The sequence below is a fragment of the Trachemys scripta genome, chromosome 7 (assembly GCF_013100865.1).
Source record: "Trachemys scripta elegans isolate TJP31775 chromosome 7, CAS_Tse_1.0, whole genome shotgun sequence".
Classification (NCBI taxonomy): Eukaryota; Metazoa; Chordata; order Testudines; family Emydidae; genus Trachemys; species Trachemys scripta.
Genome location: NC_048304.1, coordinates 32,808,222 through 32,833,512, shown reverse-complemented (window position 1 = coordinate 32,833,512; position 25,291 = coordinate 32,808,222). Strand labels below are relative to the sequence as shown.

The 25,291-nt window shown below is 56.5% G+C and overlaps 1 protein-coding gene across 3 annotated transcripts; it reads left to right on the top strand.

The window, feature by feature from the left end:
* The first annotated feature begins 1,441 nt into the window (after nt 1-1,441).
* Nucleotides 1,442-24,029, top strand: MAP4K2 (mitogen-activated protein kinase kinase kinase kinase 2). 3 transcript variants are annotated; one of them, XM_034776386.1, is made up of 32 exons: nt 1,446-1,668; nt 6,444-6,501; nt 6,913-7,003; nt 7,239-7,303; nt 7,923-7,978; nt 8,427-8,474; nt 8,878-8,920; nt 9,346-9,418; nt 9,868-9,999; nt 10,261-10,323; nt 10,588-10,669; nt 11,067-11,174; nt 11,777-11,855; nt 12,302-12,360; nt 13,027-13,067; nt 13,431-13,469; nt 13,944-13,974; nt 14,060-14,219; nt 14,845-14,957; nt 15,266-15,307; nt 15,508-15,592; nt 15,979-16,058; nt 16,431-16,491; nt 18,555-18,678; nt 19,707-19,765; nt 19,900-20,003; nt 20,262-20,439; nt 20,752-20,820; nt 20,907-20,993; nt 21,218-21,288; nt 21,540-21,595; nt 22,626-24,029. In XM_034776386.1, the coding sequence occupies exons 1-32, from the start codon at nt 1,573-1,575 to the stop codon at nt 22,711-22,713; spliced, it is 2,541 nt and encodes an 846-aa protein (XP_034632277.1). In that variant the 5' UTR covers nt 1,446-1,572; the 3' UTR covers nt 22,714-24,029. The 3 variants fall into 3 exon arrangements, with proteins under 3 accessions (XP_034632278.1, XP_034632277.1, XP_034632279.1); XM_034776387.1 differs by lacking the exon at nt 9,868-9,999 and having other exon boundaries at nt 1,442-1,668; XM_034776388.1 differs by lacking the exons at nt 1,446-1,668; nt 6,444-6,501 and having other exon boundaries at nt 6,926-7,003; nt 7,177-7,303.
* Nucleotides 24,030-25,291: the final 1,262 nt, after the last annotated feature.

The window sequence follows — 25,291 nt, the reverse complement described above, 5'->3', positions numbered from 1 at the left end:
AGACCCTTCCCTGGACTCTGCCGTTGAAGTCCCCAATCCTGTGTTTTAGTGACTTCAATCGGCTGAGACCCTCCTGCTAGTGATCCCTGCCCCATGCTGCGGAGGAAGGCGAAAAACCTCCAGAGGCTCAGCCAATCTACCCTGGAGGAAAATTCCTTCCCGACCCCAAATATGGCGATCAGTAAGACCCGGAGCATATAGGCAAGAGTCTCTAGCCTGACCCTTGTTGGCCATTATGCTATTCATGTACCATTGCTTGGTTTTCCTTGGCTACTATGTTTTACCATTAAACCATTCCCTCCATAAACTTATCCAACTTAATCTTAAAACCAGACAGGTCCAAGCAGAGCCCTCCCATCCATAGGATGGACTGGGGCTACTGCCCCCGGCCCTACCCTTCAGGGGGATGTGGGGTGCTGAGTATCCTGGCACCGGCAGGAGCAAGTGACCTGGTCCCAATCTGCTCCGCCCTGCTCGTTCCTGCCATTGCTTGGAGGTGGGGGTGAAAGTTGGAAGGAGGCGGGGTGAAGGCTTGGGGGAAGGGGTGGAATGGGGGCGGAGGGGGGCCTTGGGGGAAGGGTGGAGTGAGTGGGAGCAGAGCAGGGGTGGAAAGAGGGGCTGCTCGCTGGGGCCAGGCCGCCCTGTTATCCCCCCAGGCCGCCCTGGACCCGTGTCCCCCCTGAAGTGTGAGGCCCCTCAACGTGTGTCCTATGGACAGGACGGCTCTGAAAATATAAGCCCAAACAGTGGTGGAGCTGGGCCCACATTCCTGAATATTGAGTGCAGCATGGGAACTAGGGGCCTAAATAACTTGCCGCCTATGTCTGTGTCTAGTTCTAGCCTACAGTGGGGTTTCCTGCAGTGCCAAGGGGGGGAGAGCGGGTTCTTGAACCAGCCCTGCGCAGGCTTTGTGGCGGGCGCTCGGTTCAGGCTGTCAGAAGTGATCAGTGATGTTTGCAGCAGAGAAAGATAATTTGGTGCTGACCCCAGGCGGGAAAGGGGGGTGGGAGATGCCTGTTCAGCTCAGAGCGGGGATGGATTTTCCTGCCCATGTGTAGGTGGGTTATGGTGCCACAAGACTATTGTGGGTGCATGGCCTTGGCCTAGCCCTCTGCAAAGGGGCATCTCAGATTTGGGTACAAAACCCAGGAGTCTGACTCCCAACCCCTCACCCCACTAGGCCCCACTCCCCTCCCAGAGCTGGGCTAGAACCCAGGAGTCCTGACTCCCAGCCCCTCTCCCCCCCCACTAGGCCCCTCTCCCCAAGCTGGCCGAAAGCCAGGGGGGGTGGCCGTGCTCTTTGCAGGCTCCTATTTTTGGGGGGCAGAGTCTCCAGCAGGAGAAGCATGTGTGACCCCTTGCCCTGGCTGCTCTCCCCACCAACAAGGCTGATTTTCTCTCCCCTTCCCCGTCCCGTCAGCAGGGCCTGTCCCCTCCCCTGTTTGGGGGTGTGACCCCCTTCGTTCTCCCCGCCCCCAGGGGGGCAGGGCTGGCTCCGCTTCCCTCCCCGCTGGTTCCCCGGCCGGCCGGGCCGCGCTGCGCCGCGCCGTACCCTGCGGCTCCCCGGGGACCATGAGCCTCTTGCGGGACGTCTCCCTGCTGGACCCCCGGCTCCGCTACGAGCTGATCCAGCGCATCGGGGCGGGCACCTACGGCGATGTCTACAAGGTGAGGGGGCGTCGGGCTCACGGGCCGGAGGGGAGGGCGGGGGGTGCACGGGCCGGAGAGGAGGGGCTTGGGGCCAGGGGCGTCTTCAGGCACCAGCACAGCAAGCGCCTGACTGCCGTGCTTGGGGTGGCAAAAAACATAGAGCCGTCCCTGCTTGGGGGACGGCTTGGAGGTGCACGGCCGTGTGTAGAGGGGACCCTAGGGCATGGGGACCTGGGGTAGGAGCAGGGGTATGGTGGGGGAACCGAGGAGGAATTGGGGTGCGTATGGGGGGCATGGCAGGGAGCCATGGGCTGAGGGGAATTGGGGTGGGGGCAGGGGTCATGGCAGAGAACAGAGGGGGGCGTGGGGAGCTGGAGCAGTGGTCCCATGGAGCAAAAGAGCAGGTATGTGGGGTTGGAGAGATGAGGTAGGGTGCATGGTGGCCCAGGAAGATAAGAGGGGACACTGGGGCCCTTGAAGCTGGGGTGGGGGTTGCAGGGAGCTAGGGGATTTCCTGGCCTTTGGGAGGTATGTGAGTCTTGGGGACACTGGAGGGTGGGGGCTGCAAGGCAGGAGGGTGGATTTTGTGGCCTGGGGATGGGGAGTAGCCTGGGGGTTTAGGAGCTGGGATACAGTGGGGTGTATGAATGGGGGAAATGAGGGCTCAGGGGTGGGCCTGGCTAGCCCAGAAATCAAGGGGAGACTAGGGTGGATGAAGGATCTTGGAGTATTTGTGGGACTCCTAGGGAATTGGGGTCAGAGGATCCCTGGGAGATTCAGGGGGAGCAAGGGGATATATGGGGGCAGGGGAGCTGGGGGTGCATGGGGGGGCAGAGTTGTTTGGGGTTGTGCTAAGGGCAGGGGGTGTGTGCACAGGGAAATCTAGGGGCTGGGGGCGCCTGGCAGGATTTTTGTCCTGGGCGATAGAGCAGGATAGCAGTGGCTGCCAAGACCAGCTTGATGCATGGGGGGTGTCAGGACTGAGATTCCCACTTTGAACTTTAGGGTACAAATGTAGGGGCCTGCGTGAAAAACTTCTAAGCTTAATTACCAGCTTAGCTCTGGTTCGGCTGCCACCATTTTCAATGGATTCCCTCCCTGGGAAACCTTGAAAAACCTTCACCAAATCCCTGGTGAAAACAAATCCAACCCCTTGGATTTAAAACAAGGGGAAATTAACCATTCCCCTCCTTCCTCCCACCAACTCCTGGTGAATCAGTATGCCAGCCAGGTTACCTGAGCTTCTTAACCCTTTACAGGGAAAAAGATTTTGGAGTCTCTGGCCAGGAGGGATTTATAGTACTGTACACAGGACAGCTATTACCCTTCCCTTTATAGTTATGACAGGGGGCATGACCCAGATGCCTGCGGTGGGGTTCCTGTGAGGTTCCCTTTTCGGGCAAGAGGTGGGGGATTGTCCTGGGAGTGGATGGGGGAAGTGCACAGGGCATTCTGAGGAAGGGGCTGATGTTCAGGTCTGAGGAGTGTATGTGGGGGGAGGATACAGGCATAGGCGGGTGGCGAGGCATTGTGCATGGGCAGAAAAGTGTGGGGGAGCCCCTTGAGGGGTCCCTGGGGCACTGTCAGAAACTCAAACCACTGCAACTGGCACTTCATTGCCAGACCAGGAAGGTGTGAGGGGATGGAAGGGAAGCTGCTAAGACAGGGAGGGCCTCCCTCGAGAGGGGTCCAGTGCATGGGGTGACCTGTCCTGGGTTTGAGCAGAGGGCCCGGGAGCCAGGACTCCTGGGTTCTACCCCAGGGAGGGGAGTGGTTCTATTCCTGCTGGTGGTGCAGACTTAGCCCTGCCTACACTTGGGGAATAGCTCCACAACACTGAGCATTGCGAAGCATGAGCTGACATTTGCATCAGCTAATTAGGGTTCATTCCCAAGGCTTCCTTTGCCCCCAGCACCCGAGGTACCATGGCTGTGGCTGGCTGGATCTGAACCAATTTCAGGCCATTTGGGGGGATCTAATGCTTCCCCTTCCCAGACACTAGGGTGGCCAGAACCCCCGTGCTGCCAGCTGTTTCTGTGCCACCATTATGCCGACTCAAAGGTGTTGTGCAGCCGGGGTTGTGTGGGGGTAGACAGGCTCTGTGCCCCTTGCCTGCTGGGCCACTCATAACACCCCTCCTCCTCCCAGAGCTGGGCCCGCAAGGTTAGCTCCAGGGCTGAGATCTGCCAGGGTCAGGAGTGAATGAGCGGGGCCAAGAGGCAACCATTCCATGCTCAGACTCGTAAATTGTTTTTCTTTGATGGAGGAAATGGGGACACAGAGTCCCTGGAATGGGAGCGGGGGAGAATGTGGAACCTGGTACTGGGGGGAAGGAGCGGCACATAGCCCCTGACATACGGGAAGCACCGGATACCTGGCATGTGGGCACAGAGCCCCTGGCGTGAGGGAGGGAAGCTGCAGGGAATCCCCGCGATGGAGGGGCTGGGAGGGTGGCCCCAGGGAGCAGTGTGGGGCTGGAGGGAGGCAAGGAGCTGGGGTGGGCAATGCGCTGGGCCTACAATCGCTGTGAAGCCTGCGCCTCCTTGTGCTCTCTGGTTTGAGAACCAAGGGCCCAACATCTTGCCCAGTCTCCTACACAGCCTGGGCGCAGACTCCCCACTGCGATGCCTGCCCCAGCACAGGTCGGCGTGCCAGGCGGGAGCAGAGCTTTGAGCGATGCCCAGGCTGGGCCCAGAGAGGCCAAGCGCTGGTGAGTTCATTGCACGCGACTGGGAGCCAGGACTCCTGGGTTCTATCCCCAGCTCTGGGAAGGGGGTTGGGGTCCGGCAGTTTAGACCAATGGTTCTCAACCCAGGGTCCATGTACCCCTGGGTACGCTGAGGTCTTCCAGGGGGTACATCAACTCATCTAGATATTTGCCTAGTTTTACAACAGGCTACGTAAAAAGCACTAGCGAAGTCAGTACAAACTAAAAAATTCATACAGACAATGAATTGCTTATACTGCTCTAGACACTATCCACTGAAATGTAAGTACAAAATTTATATTTCAATGGATTTATTTTATAATTATATAGTAAAAATGTGAAAATCAGCAGTTTCTCAGTAACTATGCTGTGACACTTTTGTATTTTTAAGACTTATTTTATAAGCAAGTAGTTTTTTGGTGAAGTGAAACTTGGGGTACACAAGACAAATCAGACTCTTGAAAGGGGTACAGCAGGCTGGAAAGGTTGAGAGCCACTGGGTTAGATGGGGTGGGAGCCAGGACTCCTGGGTTCTATTCCTGACTTTACCACTTAACTTTTCCTGACTTTACCACTTAACTTGGGCATGTAAATTCCTCTCTTGGTGCCTCTGTTTGCCTTCCCATCCTGTGTCTAATTAAATTGTGAGCTCTTTGTGGCAGGAACTGGTGCTCACTGTCTGTGCAGTGCCTGGCCTGATCTCAATCAGGGGGTTGTGCAGGGCATAGACAGGTAGATCTTAGGGGCGTATTATGGCCTACAGGTCCCTGAGATTAGGGGTGAGGGGGTTCCTGGGAGTCAGGATACCTGGGTTCTCTCCCTGGCCCTGGGAGCCTCTGGGGTCTAGTGGTTTAGCGGTGGGGGTGGGACGGGGGCTGGGCGACAGAACTCCTGGGTTCTATCCCAGCTATGGAAGCAGAGTTGGGTCTAGTGGTTAGAGCGTCTCCCTCTTCAATGCTCTTTATAAAGCTGAAATCATTAATTCCTCTCTCCCTCCCCCACACGCCTCGGGCAGGTGCAGGGCTCAGAGCGATAGAACAAACCGGAGACATGGGGAGGGTGAAAAGGAAATTGCTTAACGTCAGGAGATGGCGTCTGTGCAGTGGTGTGGCTTAACTTGTGTCTGTGGGCTGGGGTGGGCACCTGGCCCTGTCATGCCTGTGTCCTGGGGAGGGAGCATCAGAGCCCCCTGCCCCCACCCCAGCTCTGGGCTGCTGGCATGGGGAGTTCACATCCTGTCTGTCTGTCTGGGCATCAGCACAAGGACGCTTTGCAACATGTCCTACCTGCCACAGGGCTGGGTGTTGGAGAGCTCAGCTGGGATGGGGAGGTATCTGTCTCTCCCCATCCACCCACCATCTGCAGCTAGGCCCCAGGATGGGGTAGAGTTGGAGGCAGGAAGTGCTGGGTGGGGCGGCGGGGGGGGATTGGCACCGGAAACCCGGAACAAGGCTGTTTTGGTGTCAGAAACCACGAGTGTGAACAGGGGAGAGACCCTGAGATGGGGAGGAGGGGGAGAATGTGGTGGGGGGGAGGACAACAGAGGCTCCAGATCGGGGAGAGAGGTGGGTAGGGAGGGGTACCCTCTCCTCAGGGGGAAGGTGGGGTACAGAGCTGGGAGAGACGGGCCCTCAGGTTGGTTGGAGGAGAGGTGGGGCCTGGGCTGGGGGGGATCCCAAATTCTGGGGTTCAGGGAGGGGTGCAAAATGGATCTCAGGCTCAGAAATGGGGTTTGGGGGAGCTCCTTGGGGGGTGTATCTAGACCCAGGACCATTTGGGGAGTGGGGAATCCTTCTGCACTAGGAGACTGGGGGCAACTCTGGGCCCTGAGAACGGAGCCTTCCAGGCAGCAGGGTGTGTTGGGGGAGGCGGGGCTGGGCTGGTAATGGTGGGATACCAGCCAGGCCTGGGGAGGCGGTGGGGTGATGGCTGCATCTGGGAGACAACCTTCCCGCTGCAGCCCAGAGGAGGGTGGGGGCACTGATCTGGGAAGAGCTGGATCCCGACCCCCCCCCCCACACCCCATAGGCGCATAGACAGCTAATGCTGAGGCCCCTGCGAGTGATGGCCCCTTCCCTGTTCCTAGGCCCGGGACACCCAGACAGCGGAGCTGGCTGCCATAAAGATCGTCAAACTGGACCCAGGTAAAAATCCAAACCTCCCCCCCAGAATCACTGCTCCAGTGGTCCCCACATCACGCTCAGGACTCACCCAGAATCACTGGCCTAGTGTGTCTCTAAGTGACCCCTAAATTGCTCCAGTCGACCCCCAAATTGGCCCTGAGACTCACCCTGGTGCACCCCAGTATCACCCCCCCAGTGCTCCCCCCACCCCCATTGCAGTGCTTACCTTTGGTCCATAAGGAACTATCTGTGACCTTCCTTAGCCTGTTTAGCCCCTGGTGCTGCCTGGGCCCCCTGCGGGTGAATGAGGAGCACTGCAGCCAGCTTGCAGGGGTTAGCTCTTGTGGAGCTGGCTGTGTCCCTGACACAGCTCCGTTGGGATGATGCCCTCAGCCCCCTCCCTGACATACCCCCAACTCCTCTCATTCCCAGGGGATGACATCAGCTCCATCCAGCAGGAGATCACGACGCTCAGGGACTGCGGGCACCCCAATGTGGTGGCGTATTTCGGCAGCTACCTCAGGTGAGACACGCCAGGGGCGCTGTGCTGCAGGGAGCTGGGTGGGGGTGCTCTCCCTTCACAGTCAGTGCAGCTCTAGGAACAGATCACCTCAGATAACTCCATTCAACATCCCCCCCCTCCCCAGATTTTACATGAGTTTCCTTCACTTCCTGTGCAAAACTTGGTATCAACAGCTCCACCCCAGAGACGGCTGCATCTCAGCGCTGTGCTGACATCTCCTCCCTTGCTCCCTCAGGAATGACCGTCTCTGGATCTGCATGGAGTTCTGTGGAGGAGGATCCCTGCAGGAAATCTACCACAGTGAGTCCCTGCCCTGGTGTAACTAGAAACAAGGAGGGAGGGTGGCAGCTGGGAGTCAGGATTCCTGGGTTCTTTTCCCCACTCCTCTTCCAGGGACAGTAACCAGGACTCCTGACTCCCAGCCCCACAGCTCTAACCCACAAGGCCCCACTCTGCTCCCATAGCTGGAATCCTGGTTCCCATGTGCTCTGACATTGGGAGACAGAACGTTCTCTCATCAGGATGTTGTAAGAAGAGGCATTTGTTTCACTTTCTGGTTGGTTTCCCTTCCTGTTTGCAAAATGCCTCTGGTTCCTGGTCATGTGGGGGTTGGGGTGGATAGGAGGAAGTGAGAGGCAGGAGGGTAGATAGGAAATGGGGGGCAGGCAGGGGGGCGGATGGGAGGAAGTGGGGGGGCAGTGGTACAACATGGGGAAGGTGATGAGGCAGAAGCTAGATGTGTTGGATTGTGTGTGGGGGATATTTGGGGGGCTGTGGTAGTAGGGTAATTGGGGTGTTTGTAGCTGGGCATTGGAAAAGATTATGGGGAGTGTATTTGGGGAGTGGTTGGATTGTGGCAGGAGAATAGTGACCCCCCCCCCCAGGTGTGTATCTGTCCACGTCTGTATGTCTCTTCCAGCCACAGGTCCCCTCTCTGAGAAACAGATTGCCTATGTGTGCAGAGAAACGCTGCAGGTGAGTAAACAGAGAGCCGAGGGTCAGATTGGAGACTTCGAAGCCTCTGTTGGGCACCTCACATTTGGGGGCACATGAGATTGGGGATGAGTGCCTGTCCCCAGCTCTGGGAGGGGAGTGGGGTTTGAGGATGGTGGGGAGGTGGGCTGGGAGCCTGGACACCTGGGTTCTCTGCCTGGGGCTGTGTCTGATGGGGCCTGGGCCAGGCAGGAAGTCCTTGTTTCCCATTGATTGCCCTGCAGTTTCCTCTGTCCCTGGCGGCAGGAAGAGCTGTGTGAGTTGCAGCACAGGCTCTAGCTTCATCACCATGGAAGGGGGGGGGGCCCACAGGTGGCTGATGCCCTGAGTATACCAGCATCCTCCCCAGGGTCTGGGAGGTCAGTCTGGGGGGGGCGTGGCAACATGTGTGGATGGCGGGACACTCAGAAGGTTATTCCTCCCCCTCCAGGGCCTGAGCCACCTACATGCCAAAGGCAAGATGCACCGGGACATAAAGGTGAGGCCCATCCAGCCCTAGATCCCCCGCATCAGACCCATGGGCCCATCCAGCCCCAGATCCCCCCCTGGGCCCCCTGGGTCAGACCCATGAGCCTATGCTGGGGATCACCTTTGCTTATTAATCCCCTTTTCCCAAGTTAACACCAATAGGACCCAGGCAGCTGACTCTGTTCGCCACCCACACTGTGGTAACATTCTGTAGCATGTTGTTCCCAGGGTTAACAAGGGTAGTGGGAGAATCCCATTGGGCTTGGGGAGGGGAAGGATCAGAGAGTGACGTTCCCCTCCCTCCTTCACCAGCCCCTTGGGTTCATCTCCAGAGCAGGCTGCTTTAGCAGGGGCGGTCACTCCAGTGGAGCAGTGGTTCTTCCTGCACCGACACTTTCCCTTTTTTGGTGCAGGGAGCCAATATCCTACTCACCCTCTTTGGAGATGTGAAACTGGGTGAGTTACTTGCTCTTCCTCCTTCCCCATAGAAAACCTGGATCCCTGTGTGGGTCGGGGGGAGCCCAGGGCTGGGACACCAGAGGGGTGTGTGTGTCAGGACAGAGGGGCACTGGCAGAGTTGGGGGTCAGGGAGGAAGTCCAGGGCTAGGATAGTGAGTGACTGTGGGTTAGGATTGAGGGACTCCAATGTGTGGGTGGGGAGAGCCCAGGGCTGGGATAGCAGGAAACTGTGGGTCAGAATTGAGGGGCCCCAGTGGAGCTGTGTGTGCCCACCTGTCTTCCATCCATGGTGGTGACTAATGACCCATCATGACAGGTACTGTACAGACCCACAATATGCATATGGGGTCCCTTCCCCATAGTGCCCCCTTACAAGGGTTCCTGTTGTTCCCCCCCCCTTCTCTCTCCCCCACATCTTGCAGCGGATTTCGGAGTCTCAGCTGAACTCACAGCATCAGTGGCGAAGCGGAAGTCCTTCATTGGGACCCCCTACTGGTACCTCACACCCCCACCCTCGCCCCCGCTACCCGCCAGGAGAACATGGTGGGGGGTAGTAGAGTGAACTGGCCAACCCAGCCTATCTCACCATTGGGACACCCCATCTGGGGCTGTCTTGGAGCTTGGGGAGGTGGTTTGGTGGGGCAGAGGGAGGCAGCATCTTGGTGTTTGGAGTGCGGGGATGGAGGAGGGTGTGGGGGTGCTTTGGGGTGCCCAGCAGCTGGGAAATTGGGCTGGAAAGCCGGGAATGGCTTGTGATGAGGAGGCTGGTGAGCTGAGCCTGATGCCTGGACCCCAGGGGTGGCTTGGCAGGTGTGTGTGAGAGGGGGATGTCATGGGTATAGCTGGATGCCTGGGTCCCCTTGAGAGCTGGGAAGCTGGATGCCAGAGTCCCATTCGTATGGCCTGGTGTTGTCTGATTGGTCTGCGGCCCCTCCCTCATCTAGGATGGCCCCTGAGGTGGCCGCAGTGGAGAAGAAGGGCGGCTATAACCAGCTGTGTGACATCTGGGCGATCGGCATCACGGCCATTGAGCTGGCCGAGCTGCAGCCCCCGCTCTTCGACCTTCACCCCATGAGGTAAGAGGCCAAAGAGCGGAGCACCCCCTTGGCATGGGCCCAGCTGGTCTCTCTCCTCCCCACAGCGAGGAAGTGACGTGAGTGCAATGAGGGGGAGGAGAATCGGGTCGAGCTGCTGGAGGCAGAGTTGGATGCAAGGGAAGATCTGGGATCGAGCCCCCCTCCCAGCTCTGTCTGTCTCCCTCGCAACCCTCAACATGCTGGTTCTGTCTGTCTGGTTCCCCTGCCCCCTGATCTCTCTCTCTCTCTCTCTCTCTGCAGGGCCCTGATGCTCATGTCCAAGAGCAGCTTCCAACCCCCTAAACTGAAAGACAAAGCTCATTGGTGAGTGTTGCTGCCGGCCTCTCCCAGCAGCAGCCACTGCAGAGAGCAGGGCAGGAGCTGGCTGTTGGGGTCGGGGAGCTCCCAGCTACTCCAGCCCCAGCCTCTCCCAGCAGGGGGCGCTATAGGGAGTGGGGCAGGAATGCTGGGGTTGGAGGGTGAGGATTCTATTTTAAAAGTGATGGAGAATTTGGGGGGCTTGGCAGGGCTGGGGGGTCTCCTGAGGGACCAAGGGGGATTTAATGATTCCCCCTTTGCCCCCCCCAGGTCCCCAGAATTCCACCACTTCCTCAAACTGGCCCTGACCAAGAACCCCAAAAAGCGACCCACAGCAGAAAAGCTGTTACAGGTGAACTGGCTGAAGGGGGTGGTGGCTGAGCGGGGGGGGTAATTGGAGTGAGGAGTGTGGGAGCCATTGGGGGTGGTGTGGGAGAAGCTGGGGGGACTGTACTGGAGTGGGGGGCAGGGTGTGTGTCAAGGAAATGCGGGTTCAGTGTGGCAGGGTTGGGACGTGGAGAGTGGGGGGCAGGTGGGGGCAGTGCAGGGTGTATGCGTGGGGGAGATGGGGGCAGTGGGGCTGTGAAGTGTCAGGGGAGAGAGATCGGGGCGTGAGAGAGCTGGGGGCAGTGTGTGGTCTGGGGAGGGTTTGGGGTGGGGAAATGGGGCATGCTGCGTTGGACAGTGGGGGGCTGTCTGGGGGGAACATTTGTCTCCCAGTTTCAGCACCATGACCCTTGTCCCCCCAGCACCTGTTCACCAGCCAGCCCCTTGCCCGCACCCTGGCCATCGAGCTACTCGACAAGGTCAACAGCCCTGACCTAGCTGCCCCGTCCCTGGATGACGGAGACTTTGAGGTACCTGCCCTGGGGGAGACTCCAGGCCCGCCCATTATGCCCCTGCAGCCTCTCTGGGCACTGACCCACCACCTGGCTCAGCTCAGTCGCTAGGCTCGGTTACCATGACAAACAGCCAGTGATGGGGGCAGCCTGGCTCCGATGAGTCCCCTGTCCCAGTGCCCAGCTCCCCCGCACTGAAGCTGAAGCCTGTTGCCCCAAGATGATGTGTGTGTTGATAGAAATGGCCCTGTCCTGGGGTGGAATTTGACCAGCGACCGGGCAGCCCTGCGCACCCTGCAGCTCCCAGTGATGCTGCCCCGCTCTGGGGATGCATAGGACTGTGTGTGTTTGGTTTCTGGGGGCTGCCGAGCTGGCACTTACCCTGATCAGCCCCCTCCACCATTACAATCCAGCCCCACACCACGAAACCAGTTGGGCCCAGTTCTGTGAACTGGCTGGGAAGAGGGGCCACGGTGAAGTGGGAGAGTTGGGGACTTGAAATGGACTATAAGTAACTGTTCCCCATCTCCCTGCCCCCTCCCCCATCCTGTCTGTGTGCCCCCCCCATCCCCCCCTCCCCCCCTCTCCCCCCCCCCCCCCCCCCCACTGTTTCCTATAAGGTTTACGACATCTTTCCAGACAAAATCCACTCCCGTGGGGCACATGGCCAGGCAGAACGGACGCTCTCTGAAATCCAGTGTAAGTCACCCCTGCTGCCCCTAGACTGGTGTACCCAGATCCAGGCACCCTAGCACAGTCACCACTCCCCCCCGTTTATTCAGGGATCCATCGCATGGTGCTGAGATGCAGCTGCCTCTGGGGTGGTGTGCGGGGGCAGTTGAACAGTCACACAGCAAGGCTACACAACAGCTTAGGGAAGAGAAGATGAATCCTGAATCCAACTGGAATGATGGGGGGAAGGATGGGCAAAAAGAATGGAATCTCCCAGAGCTGGGTTTTGGCCCGGATGCCTGGGTTCACAGGATCTTCAAAAAGCAGGAGTGGTTAGCAGCAGGGCTGTTTGCCTCACCCCTGAATTACAGCTGATGCCTCCTGCTAGTCCTAGCTGCTCTGGGGGCGGGGGGGAGGGGAATGGAGTGTGTCTCAATCAGCAGATGAGCCAATTTGTATAATTTGATTTTCAGTTAATCAAGTTAAATTCGGGCCCCCACTGAGAAAAGAAACAGAACCATATTGTGGTCTGGTGAGTGGAAACACCATTAATTCTTTGCCTCTCCCAGAAGGGGGTGCTGTAGGGAGCAGGGCAGGAGCTCTGGCCATGGGGGGAGCTCCCGGTTACTCCAGCCCTGGTCTCTCCCTGCAGGGGGCACTGTGAGGAGCGGGGCAGGAGCTGGCTGTGGGGGGAGCTCCCAACTACTCCAGCCCCAGACTTGCCCAGCAGGGGGCGTTGTGGGGAGCAGGTAACTCCATATGGGTTACAAGCAGTAGCGTAGCTGGTGGGGAGCGGTGGGCCCCCACTGAGCACAAGTGGTGCCTTGTCAATTTCCTGGCGCCTTTGTACTCACCCGGGGGAGCGATTTAAAAAAAAAAAAAAAAAAAAAAAAAAAAAGCGCCACCCGCTGCAGCACTTTTATTTTACTCACTCGGTGGTGCTTCGGGTCTTCAGCGGCACTTCAGCAGCAGGACCTTCACTCGCTCCGGGTCTTCGGTGGTATTTCGGTGGCGGGACCTTCAGTGCTGCCGAAGATCCGGAGCGAGTGAAGGTCCCGCCGCCGAAGGTCTGGAGCGCCACCAGGTGAGTAAAAGTGCTGAAGCGGGTGGCGCCTTTTTTTTTTTTTTTTTTTTTTTATTGCTCCCCCTGTCCCTCCACCTGGCTACGCCACTGGTTACAAGTCTTGTCCTTCCACAGAGGGAAGAGGAGGATGATTGGACGTTGCTAGGAGCTGAAGAGTAAGTATCTGTCTGGTGGTGGGGAGAGGAACCAAGGGAGTCTTGGGTTAAAAGTTCGGCCTCCCCTGTCCTGCCTGGAAGTGTCGCATCAGGGGGTGGGGGTATGGGGAACTGAGCAGCGCCTCCTACTGGATAATCTGGGAGCAGGGGGGTTGATGGCTCCAAGTGCAGGTAAACAGGCAATTTAGTCAGCTCTAAGGATGGGGATGGCTGTGAGCACTGGGCTCTAGTGGGTTACAGCAGGGGAGGCTGGGAGCCTGGACTCCTGGGTTCTATCCCACCCCTGGGAGGGGAGTGGGGTCTAGTGGGTTGGGGGGCAGGTAATGTGTGGCCCATATCCCTACCCTCTCTCCTTGTCTTTAGGAGTCTCCTGCAGTCTGTAGAGGAGGCGTTGGAGGAAAGGTAAAGCTGAGACTCAGGGTGGAGTTGGGGCAGGCAAAGTGTGTGTGTGGGGGGGGTCCCTTCACCTCCCACCAAGCTGTAGAGATCAGGTCATTTCAGTGGTGGGGGGAGGGGCAGTAATGCAGAGTCCCTGCCCCCACACAATGAGTTTTACAAGCATCCTTGCCACTCCCCCCTCACAGAGATGCGCCTGGTGCGTGTGTGGCAGGGGTTGACACGCGGGCTGTTTTGGGGGGCAGGGGCAGCGGTGTGAACTCTGCTGACCCTGCTCTCTGCAGCTGCTTTGTATCTCCCCCTCCTCAATCCCAGATCTGGAACATGGCAGGGATGAATGTCGGAGACCCCTGATGTCCCCTTGGAGACTCCCCAGAGGAGGGAGTTCCCCCCCCCCCAGGGCCCCCACTTTTGCTCACATAAGGGACTGTCCCTCTCCAAGCCCCACCCCTGACCCTTCTCTCTGTCTTTCCCTTACAGGAGTTTGACCATTCGCCCAGCGTCTGGAAGGGTAAGTTCTTCTACACACATCTCCCCAGGCAGCTGCCTGTCCTGGCACAAGTCCCCTCCCATTCTATGACTGTCTCTCTGCCCAGGTCCCCACCCCAGAGGATCAGCCTGTGGACCCCCACTGCATCCCTGAGAACGAGACGGGAACAATCAAGAGAGCATCACTATGGGACCTGATGAATTGGGAGCTGCAGGTCATGGAGCCTGGGGGTGGCTCAGAGACCATGAGGAGACAGACCTCAGCAGGTACCAGGGTTTGACACAAGATGCGGAGGACTGGCTGGCTTAGAGGGGCAGGGAATGGGATACGGGGCCTTTCCCTCTAGGGAGTGCCAGCTCCAATCCAGCTCCAGGGTGGGGGATTGGCTGGCTCTTGGGTGGGAGTGGGACACAGGGCCTTTCCTCTCTAGGGGGCATCAGCTGCGTTCAGGCCCCAGGTCCGTAGTGAATGAAAGTTGTTCCCACCTGTGAGATGAGTTGGCTGTATTTCAGCCCATTGGTCCCTAGCAGGATGGGGCCTCCCATCACACTGACCTCCTTATTGGCAGAGAGGCCAGGGGGCTGAAGAGGCTACTGGGGACTCTGCTTCCCTCACACCATGACCCCAGATCGGCAGGCAGAGTGATGAGGGACTGGGGGAGGGGGCCAGTGTGTGTGTGTGACACTCTGTGGAGGTGCCCAGAGGATCCCCTGCCAGGACGATTGCAGGGGATAACAGGGCCGTTTAAGCACCACAGTCTAACGCAGGCGAGGAGTAGGGATCTCCAGTGGGGCTGAGAACTGCGAATGGAGGGGGCCCCTGGGTGGGTGGGGGCTGCCAGGGCAGAGCTGACTCTGATAGGCAGGTGCTGTGTGTGTCCCCCACCTCCAGGCAGCCCAGAGTCAGGTGACGTCCAACCCCCCCTGCACACTGGCTCCCCAGAGCCTGGAGCCTCCCTGCTCTCCACCGAATGGGCCACCATGAAGAGGAGGGAGGAGACAGAGGTAGGTGCAAACAACTGGGGGAGTAGGCCTTGGTAGAAAAGGGGGGTAAGAGATTATGGGGGGGCCTGGCAGTCATGGTGCATAGGCAGCAATGCAGCAGGATTCCTGGGTTCTATCTCTCGCTCTGGGAGAGGAGTGGGATGCAGTGGTTAGAGCAGGATGTTGGGAGTTAGGACTCCTGGGTTCCAGCTTGATGTCTGGGTGTTGGCTGGTGCCCCAGTGCTCTTGTTGCCTCTCAGGTGGGGTGGGCAGCTCGGCATACTTCTTTTGGTGGTGTGTGGTGTTGATTGGCTTTCTCTCTCTTTCAGAGATCCAGCTGCCATGGGCTGCCTCCCACCCCCAAGGTCCATGTAAGTGCCATTCCTCAGCATCTCCGTGCAGGGAGCGCTGTAGACAGGGTGGGAGCGCTGCCTGTTGGAGTTGCTCTTGGCTACTCCAGGCCTGGTCTGTCCCAGCAGGGGGCGCTGTAGGGAGCTGGGCAGGAGTGCTGGCAATGGGGGAAGCTCCTGGCTACTCAGGCCCAGCCTCTCCTCTGGTCTCTCCTTCACAGATGGGTGCTTGCTTTTCCAAAGTCTTTAATGGTTGCCCTCTAAAGATCAACTCAGCTGTGACGTGGATCCATCCAGAGACACGAGGTAGGGCCCCCGGCTGCCTCCAACACAGCTCTCTGCCCCCCACAATGTCCATATTAACCCCATCTCCCCCCGGCTGCTCCATTTGGGGCTGGGGGGAGGAGGCTGATTCTCCTCCTACATTCAATTCACCGATGCACTGGTTCAGTTTCACCCTATGCCCTCCTGTTTCCCACCATCCTTGCCGCACCCTCCAGCCTTTGTCATAGCTGAGCCAATCTGGGGACTTGATTTCCCCGCCTCCAGCCCCTGGGTACCAGCTCTGAGCTCCCAGCCATTGGGCTGAAGAGGGGCATGTGGGTAGGAGGGGAGCAGGCACACTGCTGGCTTCTAAGTGGGTGCTGGGACTCCGGCCCTTCCAAATCTAACTCTGGCTGGCCTTGTTTCAGATCAGTACCTGCTGGTAGGGGCTGAGGAGGGGATTTACGCACTCAACCTGCATGAACTCCATGAGGACACCATGGAGAAGGTGAGATGCCAGGAGATAGAGGTATAGCTTAACGCTGTGGGAGCTCCTGACCTCTCCCAGAGAGGCGGCACTGTAGGGAGCAGGACAGGAGCACTTGCTGTGGGGGGAGCTCCAGGCTACACCAGCCCTGATCTCTCCCAGCAGGGGTCGATGTGGGGAGTGAGGCAGGAGCGCTGGCTGTGGGGGGAGCTCCTGGGTACTCCAGCCCTGGTCTCTCCCAGCAAGCCGTGCTGTGGGGAGCAGTTAGTAATTAACTAACTAAACGATGGGCAAGATGGGCAGAGATAATGGCAGTGCTGCATGTAGTTTCCTGATTAAGTTGACTGAAGAGCTAACTGGTGAGGTGTCTGTCGTCCCCCCCTTCCCCCCCAGCTCCTGCCCCACAGGTGCTCCTGGCTGTACTGTATGAACAACGTGCTGCTCTCCTTAGCAGGTGAGTGAGTAGGAGAGACACCGGATCTGGGCTTCCTCCCAGTCTGGAAACTGTAGATTCCTTTGGCTACAGCTACTGTGAGATGCACAGAATGTCATACAAGTTATCAAGGGGCATCAGCCGGGAGGTGGAGGGGGCTGAGGTAATCCAGGCTGGGATGGCAGTGGATCTAATTTACCTCGATTTCAGTAAGGCATTTGATATGGTTCCACAAGGGGAATTATTAGCTAAATTGGAAAGGATGGGGATCAATATGAAAATTGAAAGGTGGATAAGGAACTGGTTAAAGGGGAGACTACAATGGGTCGTACTGAAAAGTGAACTGTCAGGCTGGAAGGAGGTTACTAGTGGAGTTCCTCAGGGATTGGTTTTGGGATCAATCTTATTTAATCTTTTTATTACTGACCTTGGCACGAAAAGTGGGAATGTGCTAATAAAGTTTGCGGATGACATGAAGCTGGGAGGTATTGCCAATACAGAGAAGGACTGGGATATCCTACAGGAAAATCTGGATGACCTTGTAAACTGGAGTAATAGTAATAGGATGAAATTTAATAGTGAAAAGTGCAAGGTCATGCATTTAGGGATTAATAACAAGAATTTTGTTATAAACTGGGGATGCATAACTTGGAAGTAACAGAGGAGAAGAAGGACCTCGGGAGTATTGGTTGATCACAGGATGACTGTGAGCCACCAATGTGATATGGCCATGAAAAAAGCTAATGCGGTCTTGGGATGCATCAGGCGAGGTATTTCCAGTAGAGATAAGGAGGTTAGTACCATTATACAAGGCACTGGTGAGACCTCATCTGGAATCCTGTGTGCAGTTCTGGTCTCCCATGTGTAAGAAGGATGAATTCAAACTGGAACAGGTACAGAGAAGGGCTACTAGGATGATCCAAGGAATGGAAAACCTGTCTTATGAAAGGAGACTCAAAGAGCTTGGCTTGTTTAGCCTAACCAAAAGAAGGCTGAGGGGAGATATGATTGCTCTCTATAAATATATCAGAGGGATAAATATCAGGGAGGGAGAGGAATTATTTAAGCTCAGTACCAATGTGGACACAAGAACAAATGGATATAAACTGGCCATCAGGAAGTCAGGAAGTTTAGACTTGAAATTAGACGAAGGTTCCTAACCATCAGAGGAGTGAAGTTCTGGAATAGCCTTCCAAGGGGAGCAGTGGAGGCAAAAGACATATCTGGCTTCAAAACTAAGCTTGATAAGTTTATGGACGGGATGGTATGATGGGATAGCCTAATTTTGGCAATTAATTGATCTTTGACTGTTAGCGGTAAAATATGCCCAATGGCCTGTGATGGGACACGAGATAGGGTGGGATCTCAGTTACTACAGAGAATTCTTTCCTGGGTGTCTGGCGGGTGAGTCTTGCCCGCATGCTCAGGGTTTAGCTGATCGCCATATTTGGGGTCGGGAAGGAATTTTCCTCCAGGGCAGATTGGCAGAGGCCCTGGGGGTTTTCGCCTTCCTCCGCAGCATGGGGCACGGGTCATTTGCTGGAGGATTCTCTGCACCTTGAAGTCTTTAAACCACAATTTGAGGACTTAGAATCATAGATTATTAGGGTTGGAAGGGACCTTAGGAGGTCATTTAGTCCAACCCCCTGCTCAAAGCAGGACCAATCCCCAACTAAATCCCCAAATGGCCCCCTCAAGGATTGAACTCACAACCCTGGGTTTAGCAGACCAATAGCTCAGACATAGGTTAGGGGTTTGATACAGGAGTGGGTGAGTGAAATTCTGTGGCCTGCATTGTGCAGGTCAGACTAGAAGATCATAATGGTCCCTTCTGACCTTAAAGTCTATGAGAACTGCAGGTCAGGATTGAGGGGCACCAGCAGGGCTGGGTGTGGAGCCCAGGTTGGGATGGCCAGCAGCTGTGGGTGGGGTGAGGGACACCGGCAGGGCTGGGATGGTGAGGGCTATGGGTGGGGGTGAGGGTCACCCTCAGATCTAGGTGCAGTTTCCTTAGGATAGCACATTAGGATCCACCATCCTAGTATCCAATGCAGCTTGCTCTCTCTCTCTCTCTTTCTGTGCAGGGAAATCCTCCCAGATCTCCTCTCACAACCTCCTGGGCCTCTTTGAGCAGCGGAGGCAGCTGCAGAAGCGGCAGGTCCCCCTCTCCATTGCCACCAACCGGCTGACTGAGCGCATCATCCCCAGGTGCTGTGCTTGGCTCTGCATCTGAAACTCCACCGAGCCGGGAGGGACCGAGGGTCAATCCCCAGATGGGGCTGGGTGTCCTCATAGCCTTGTAATTGGCCACTTCAGGCTGAGGTTCCCTCATGTTCCCTTAGGGCCCAGGATCCCCTTGGATTAGATCAATGGGCCCCTCTAACCCACTGCCACCCTGGGTCCATCCGGAGTAGTATCCCGCATCTCATGCCTGCCATCCTGAACCAGACCAATGGGCCCATCTACCCTGGTCTCCTGTCTTCATTTGCAGCATCTGCTGGATGCCTCATTTTCCAATGCTACCTTGAGTGGGGGAAGCTCCTTCCTGACCTCCCTGGTTGTAGTCAAGCCCTGAAACCTGACCTTTGTGAAGTGTACAATTAGCCTGTGGTACACTCTGCCACTGGCTGGCGCTGAGGCGAAGAGTATAGTGAGTTTCCCAGAGGGACAAGTGCTCAGTGAAGAATGAGAACGACCAGATTTAGACTAGCTCATGGTAATGAATTTGGAAGGAAGCTAAATCCTTCTGCTTGAAGGTTTAAGAAGATCCCTGTTAGGGATTAGGATGAAACCTTCGTGAGGGCAGATTATCCCAATCGGCCTGATGTGGGGCTTCCTCTGAAGCTATTGTCAGGGATGGGACAGTGGGCTAGAGGGCTCCTGTCTGATCCAGTCTGGTGGCTCTTGTGTTCCTAAGAGTCCAAAATAACCGTCAGTCTTACCATGATGGGTGCATGGATACATCTCACAATCCTAACAGCAGCTGCGATCTTCTCTCTGAAAACTCCCCATCCTTCCTTCAACCCTCCTCCAGTTCTTTGCTTCTCCACTATTTTATAGCGGAGAGTTCTATGGGTTAACTGGCTGACAGTTCTCCTCCCCTTAGGGTAACTGTGGGTGGATTTGCATCATGCCTGGCTGTAGAATCCCCTCTCCACTCAGCCCCTCATCCTGCCCCCTTTAGTCCTCCGGTGGCAGCTCATTCCTTCCTTCTGTTCTGTTCCTCCTCCCTGCAGGAAGTTTGCGCTCTCCTCCAAGATAGCAGATACCAAGGGCTGCCTCAAGTGCCGAGTGGGTGAGTGTGATTCTGACACGCCACCGGGGTGCCTCCTGTGGGACGGATCGCTGTCTCCCTGGGGACAGGGGAGCCCCTCAGCTGATTGCTCTCCCCCTGGGGGAACCCATTCACCTGCCTTGGTTGCCTTTCAGTTCGGAACCCCTATTCCGGCAACACCTTCTTGTGCGCTGCTCTTCCCTCGAGCCTGGTGCTGTTGCAGTGGTACGAGCCCTTGCAGAAGTTCATGCTGCTGAAGGTAGGTCCGGGGTGTGGGGGGAAAAAGGGGTGCTGGAGCCACTAGTGAACCCAGGAGTCTCATTGACTCTGATGTAGGCCTGCATGGAGCTAAAATCTGCAGGGCACTGCTCTGGAGGGACACTTGCCCTAGATTGGATGCTGCTCTGGTGGGGAAAATTTGTCAGGTCCTTTTCAATGACGGCACTGCCCTAGGGAAGCTCGACACATGGGAGAACCCATTGCTGCTGAGATCTCAGCCTCCCCTCCCTCACCCCAGCACTTTCCTGTGGCCCTGCCCATGCCCCTGAGCCTGTTTGAGCTGCTTGTGGTGGACACGGAAGAGTACCCTCAAGTGTGCGTGCGTGTTGTGGACCGAGACCGGCCGAGCCAGGAGCTGGAGTTTAACGTCCTCTCGCTCAGCACCAACTCCAGCCTCAGCACCGAGCCCTCTGCAGGTAAGAGACGCCCAAGCGGAGAATGGGACATGGGGCCTGTCCCCTCTAGGGGGTATCAGCACACATGGGCCCCAGGGTGGCGGGGGGATGAATGGCTGGCTTAGGGGAGGCAGGGAATGGGACTCAGAGCCTTTCCCCTCCAGGGGGTGACAACTTCAATCTGGCCGCAGGGTGGGGACTAGAACTCAGGGCATTTCCCCTTTGGGGGAATTGGTGGGCTCCAAGGGGAGGGAACGGGGTATGAGGCCTTTTTCCACTAGAGGGTGCCAGCTCCCCTAGGGTCTCAATGTGTCTCTCCGGCTGTTGTTGCAGATGGGGCCTCCAGTGTGGCCTGCCACGTGACTCAGATGGACAGAGACACAGTCCTCGTTTGCTTTGAGTGTAAGTCCCTCCCCCAGCATGGCCCTCTCATTGGCTCAGCCTTGGCCACAGCTGGTGCTGACTGCCTCACTCTTTCTCCCCTGCAGACTATGTAAGGACAGTGAACCTGCGTGGGGCCCCCAAGAGAGCCCTGGCCCCAGAGCTGACCTTCAACTTCCCCATTGAGACAATTGGTGAGTGGAGGGAGGTCTCTTGGGGGGAGAACTGCCACTGGCCGGCTCATCTCCTGGCCCGCACTCCTGCCTGGCCTGGTGACATCAGGAGCTGTCCAGCCTTCTGTTCCAGCACCCTCCTCCCTGCCCTGGTAGCAGTGTCCTCCATCTGCCAGCTTCCCCCAGGTGGGGGTCATCCATACCACCCGCTGCTCACCCCCTTCTTTCTGTCCCTCCCACCGCAGTGTGCCTTCAAGACAGTGTGCTGGCCTTCTGGAAACATGGCATGCAGGGCCGCAGCCTGGAGGGCAACGAGGTGAGTGCAGATTGGGGCTTGGGTGGACATGTCTCCTTATCTTCCCCAAAGAGGGGGATCAGACTCTGCAGGGGGGATTAACTTGGAGATGATGCATGGAGTTGGTATTGCTCCTGATGGAGACCACATGGTATTGGAACTGTCCCCTTCTCTCCCACCACCCTGGTTTGGGATGGGGATGGAGATGCACTGACCCAGGAAGGAGCTGGACTGGGAGAACTGTGTGCTGATCTGACCCTTCTCCTTGACAGGTGACCCAAGAAATCACAGATAAATCCAGGGTGTTCCGGGTGCTGGGAGCCAACAGGTGAGGCCCCAAAGTGAGAATGTGGTCAGGGCAGGTTGCAGCAGGGAGTGCACCACCAACAGAGAATTCTTGTTCTGCTCTCTCCACTCTCTGATCAAGTGGTGTGGCCTGCTCCGGCTGGCTACCCCTGTCTGGCTGTGCCATTGGTAGGAACTTGTTGCCGGGCTGCAAGGCTGGGACAGTGGGAAAATTATCTGGGGACTGGGAGACCAGGAGCTGTGAACTTCTTTTCCTTCCTCTTGCATGGGCTGGGTCACTTCAGTAGCCGGTCACCTGACTCTCTATTGTGTCCATCCTGTGCTCCTGTTCCTGCTGGATGTTATGTGACTGGGTGGATTTGTAGGCCTGTTTTGAGGATGCATGGCGCTGTGTCAGGGTTTGGGCTGCATTCTGGGGTAGCTGGAGGTTGCGTGGTGAATGTGCCGCATTGGGGGCTGGATTTGCATGGTTGGGTTAAGGTGGGTATTGCATGGCTGGGATGAAGTTATTCTATTCTATATAGAGTTTTATACTGTGCTTACCACTGCAGTATCACAGCACCTGCCAGTAGCGCATTAGGCATAGTGGAGGTGGTTCTCTCATTGTCTTGCCAGGAAAGAAGCATGTGCAGGGAGTGGCACATGCTTGATTTGATTGGGGTTTATATAATAAAATGCTGCTGTTTATATTATAAATGGTGAGGTCAGAGAAATGTGCCCAGCACTTGAATCAAGAGTGGATTTTGCATGGTTGGGTTGGAGAGGCTGGTTTTGCATGGTGGTCAGGGTTGGGGGGCTGGAGCTGCATGGTGGGTTTGGTTTTGTGTGGTAGGTGGGTTGCATTCATGGCTGTGGGACTGTGATGGGGTCTGGGTTGGGCGGTGGGGTACAATCATGGCTGGGGCTGGCTTTGCCGAGTTGCATTTCTTGCTTGGGTATGGCATCTCTCAAATCATGTCTGAGTTACCAATCTCCCCTTCTGCTCAAAACGTGCTCTGCCCATTTGTCTCTCCACATTCACTCATTGCTCTTGCCTCTACCCCTCCTCCCAGAGATATCATCCTGGAGAGCACGCCCACGGAGAATCCCTTGGCTCACAGCAACCTCTACATCCTAACGGGACACGAGAGCAGCTACTGAGCGTGTGGAACTGCCTTTCCAATATCCCGTGTGGAGGGGGAAATCCTGCTGTGATGTTTAAACTGCTGATAGCTGAGAAGCTCAGTGGAGGCGCACAGATAGCGGGAGCCTCGGGGAACTATTCCCATGAGCGGGGCCTGTCTTCTGCTGCAGGAATCCATGTCAGATGAGTTCTACTCTATAAACTCTGCAGTCCACTTGTCCTATTGTCCAAAGTCTTCCTGAGATACCCCTACTTTCCAGGAGTGCATGGAGAGATTCCCTCCCCCCTTTTAGGGCCAGCATCTCCTGAGACCCTTATGTCTGCAATAATTGACTACAGCCAGTCCAAAGACACCTCCGCAGTCTGTCTTGACTGATACCTGTGCCTGCTGAATGCTTCCCCCCCTCCCCAGTTCTTAACCCTAAGAAGATGTCTTCTGGAGACACAGGGTGTGAAAGTGTCCTCCTCCTCCAGCTTCAAGATGAAGACAATCGGTTTTCCAGTGGGTGCGTTGTGTTCCCCATGTAGCACTTAAGGTCCAGAAATCTGGCACACGCCTTCAGCTGCAAAAGGAGTGGGAAAGCAATTCTGTGTCTCGTCATTCAAGGTGTGAGCAACAAGCAATGCCTGAGGTGGGACGAACCTATTGAATTTAATCAGTGGCTGGGATACCTGTTTGACTATTTTGGTAATGGTTGGGCCGATTGCTTGGCTGGATGGGTTCTGATGGGGATGAGTGGGATGGCTAGTTGGGCATCCAGATAGGCTGGTTTGAGCAGCTGGCTGGTGGCAGAGAGAGCTTGAGTGCTTGTTGGTTGGGTGTGGTGATTATTAGGATGGGTTTGGTTGATGGGGCAGGTACAATGGCTAGGTGAGGGACTTGGTTACTGAGCAGGCCAATCGCTTGGTTGAGTGGGTGGCTGATTGAGGTAGGAGAGGTTTGAGTGTGTCTGCTATGGAGGGGCTGGGTGCATGGTTGGCATGACTGCTGTTTTGAGTGTGAAAAGATGGGTGGATGGATGACTGCTTTGAAATGAAGCAGAGTGCTTCATACTGGCAGGCAGTATGTTGCATTGGCTGCCTGCTGGGATGCCTTGTTCTTTTGCTACCTTGGAAACCAGTGCCAACCCCAAATGCCAGTGTGACAGAGACCAGGATCCTGGGGCCAACAGCTCTACTAACTCAGGCAGTGGAAGCTTCCCTTTCCGTTTTGCTAATTTCTCTGTGGTTTTTAACTGAAAGCTGGAATTTATGGATAAAAGAAACCAAACTTGAAAAAAATATGCTATTTAAAAGATAAAGAGACATTGATATTAAACCTGTCTTTCATTTGCTTGGTGTTAATTGGGTGAATCACTCAAGGGAAGAGCCACTGGGGCCTCTTTGCCTGTTCAGCTCTACTGCTATTCTAGCTTTCCTCCCTAATCTTTAATACTGTCACCCCTATTGGTAAGGACTGGTCTTCAGTCCTGCCTGAAACCTCCTTCTGGCCTCTATGAGAATGGGGGTGGGGGGAGCACAGAGCTCTACCCAATATCACTGGGACCTGGGCAGGGATAAGGAAAACAAGAGAACTGACTAACACGGCTGCTACTCTGAAAAGAGAACTGATGTTTGTTTTGGGGCTGGGACTGTGCTCGCCTTGCAAGTGAAAAGTAGCCCCACAGCAGGAAGTGGACCCTGGAGACAGGAGTTTTGTGGAGAAGGAGAAATGGCTGCTGAGCGGGGAGCCCGAAGGGAGAAGAGTGCACTAGATCAGGCCCTAGCCTACTGCTCAATGACTCCTATGCCCTAACTGCAGTCGGGGGGGGGAGCAAGGACTCCCGTGAGTGCCCCCAGTCCTATCATCATGGTACTTACCTTGGCTCCTAACCTGCTCCTTAGAAGGCCCTGCCAGGTGTAGGGGGTGAGATTCAACCTGAGCATGCCCAGTAGTGACTGCAAGGTGTGGCCCCTGCCCCCTCCTGCTGGGCACATCCCCCCCTTGGTGTGTGCGGGGAGGTAACACACTTCCCTTGGCCTAGCTCCCATGAGCCTCATGGGCTCCTAGCAGGGTGAAGGGGGGTTGGTTCCCATGAGCCCTTGGGGCTCCCAGCAGCGTGAAAGACAGTGGTTCCCATGAGCCCCTGGGGCTCCTAGCATGGGGGGGAGGGGTGTCTACTACCCTCCCAACACTGACTGGGGCTTAGTCAGCACCCTGCCTCGCGCTTGCCCTGTCACTCACCAATCAGGGAAAGAACGCCCCGTTAGTTGATAGGCCCCATAGCCCAACCATGACCGCCCGCGCAGCGTACTGCCCAATGACAGCGACCCTCCGCATTAACGTCACTACCAACCACCCCCGCACAGTACGGGGTCTTCCAACGTCCTTTCCAAAATCTCTAAGGCGCACCGCGCGTGTGGCAAAACCCCTGCAACCAATCCCGACGCGGCTCGCCACCCTGAGTGCCCGCCCTCCGTCTCTTCATCCAGTACCAACACGGACACTGAACTAGGCTCCCGCCCACCGTGCCATACAGCTAGTACCGCGCCTTGCGTTCCCAGTCAACCAATCATAACTTGTTTTTCCCCCATGCTGCTCACCCATCCTGCCTC

Bases quoted from the DNA above. Each gene is read 5' to 3' on its own strand.
- MAP4K2 (XM_034776386.1), top strand. From the start codon at position 1,573: ATGAGCCTCTTGCGGGACGTCTCCCTGCTGGACCCCCGGCTCCGCTAC. The intron at 6,502-6,912 runs GTAAAAATCCAA...TCTCATTCCCAG, and splicing joins GATCGTCAAACTGGACCCAG to GGGATGACATCAGCTCCATC. The intron at 8,921-9,345 runs GTGAGTTACTTG...CACATCTTGCAG, and splicing joins CTTTGGAGATGTGAAACTGG to CGGATTTCGGAGTCTCAGCT.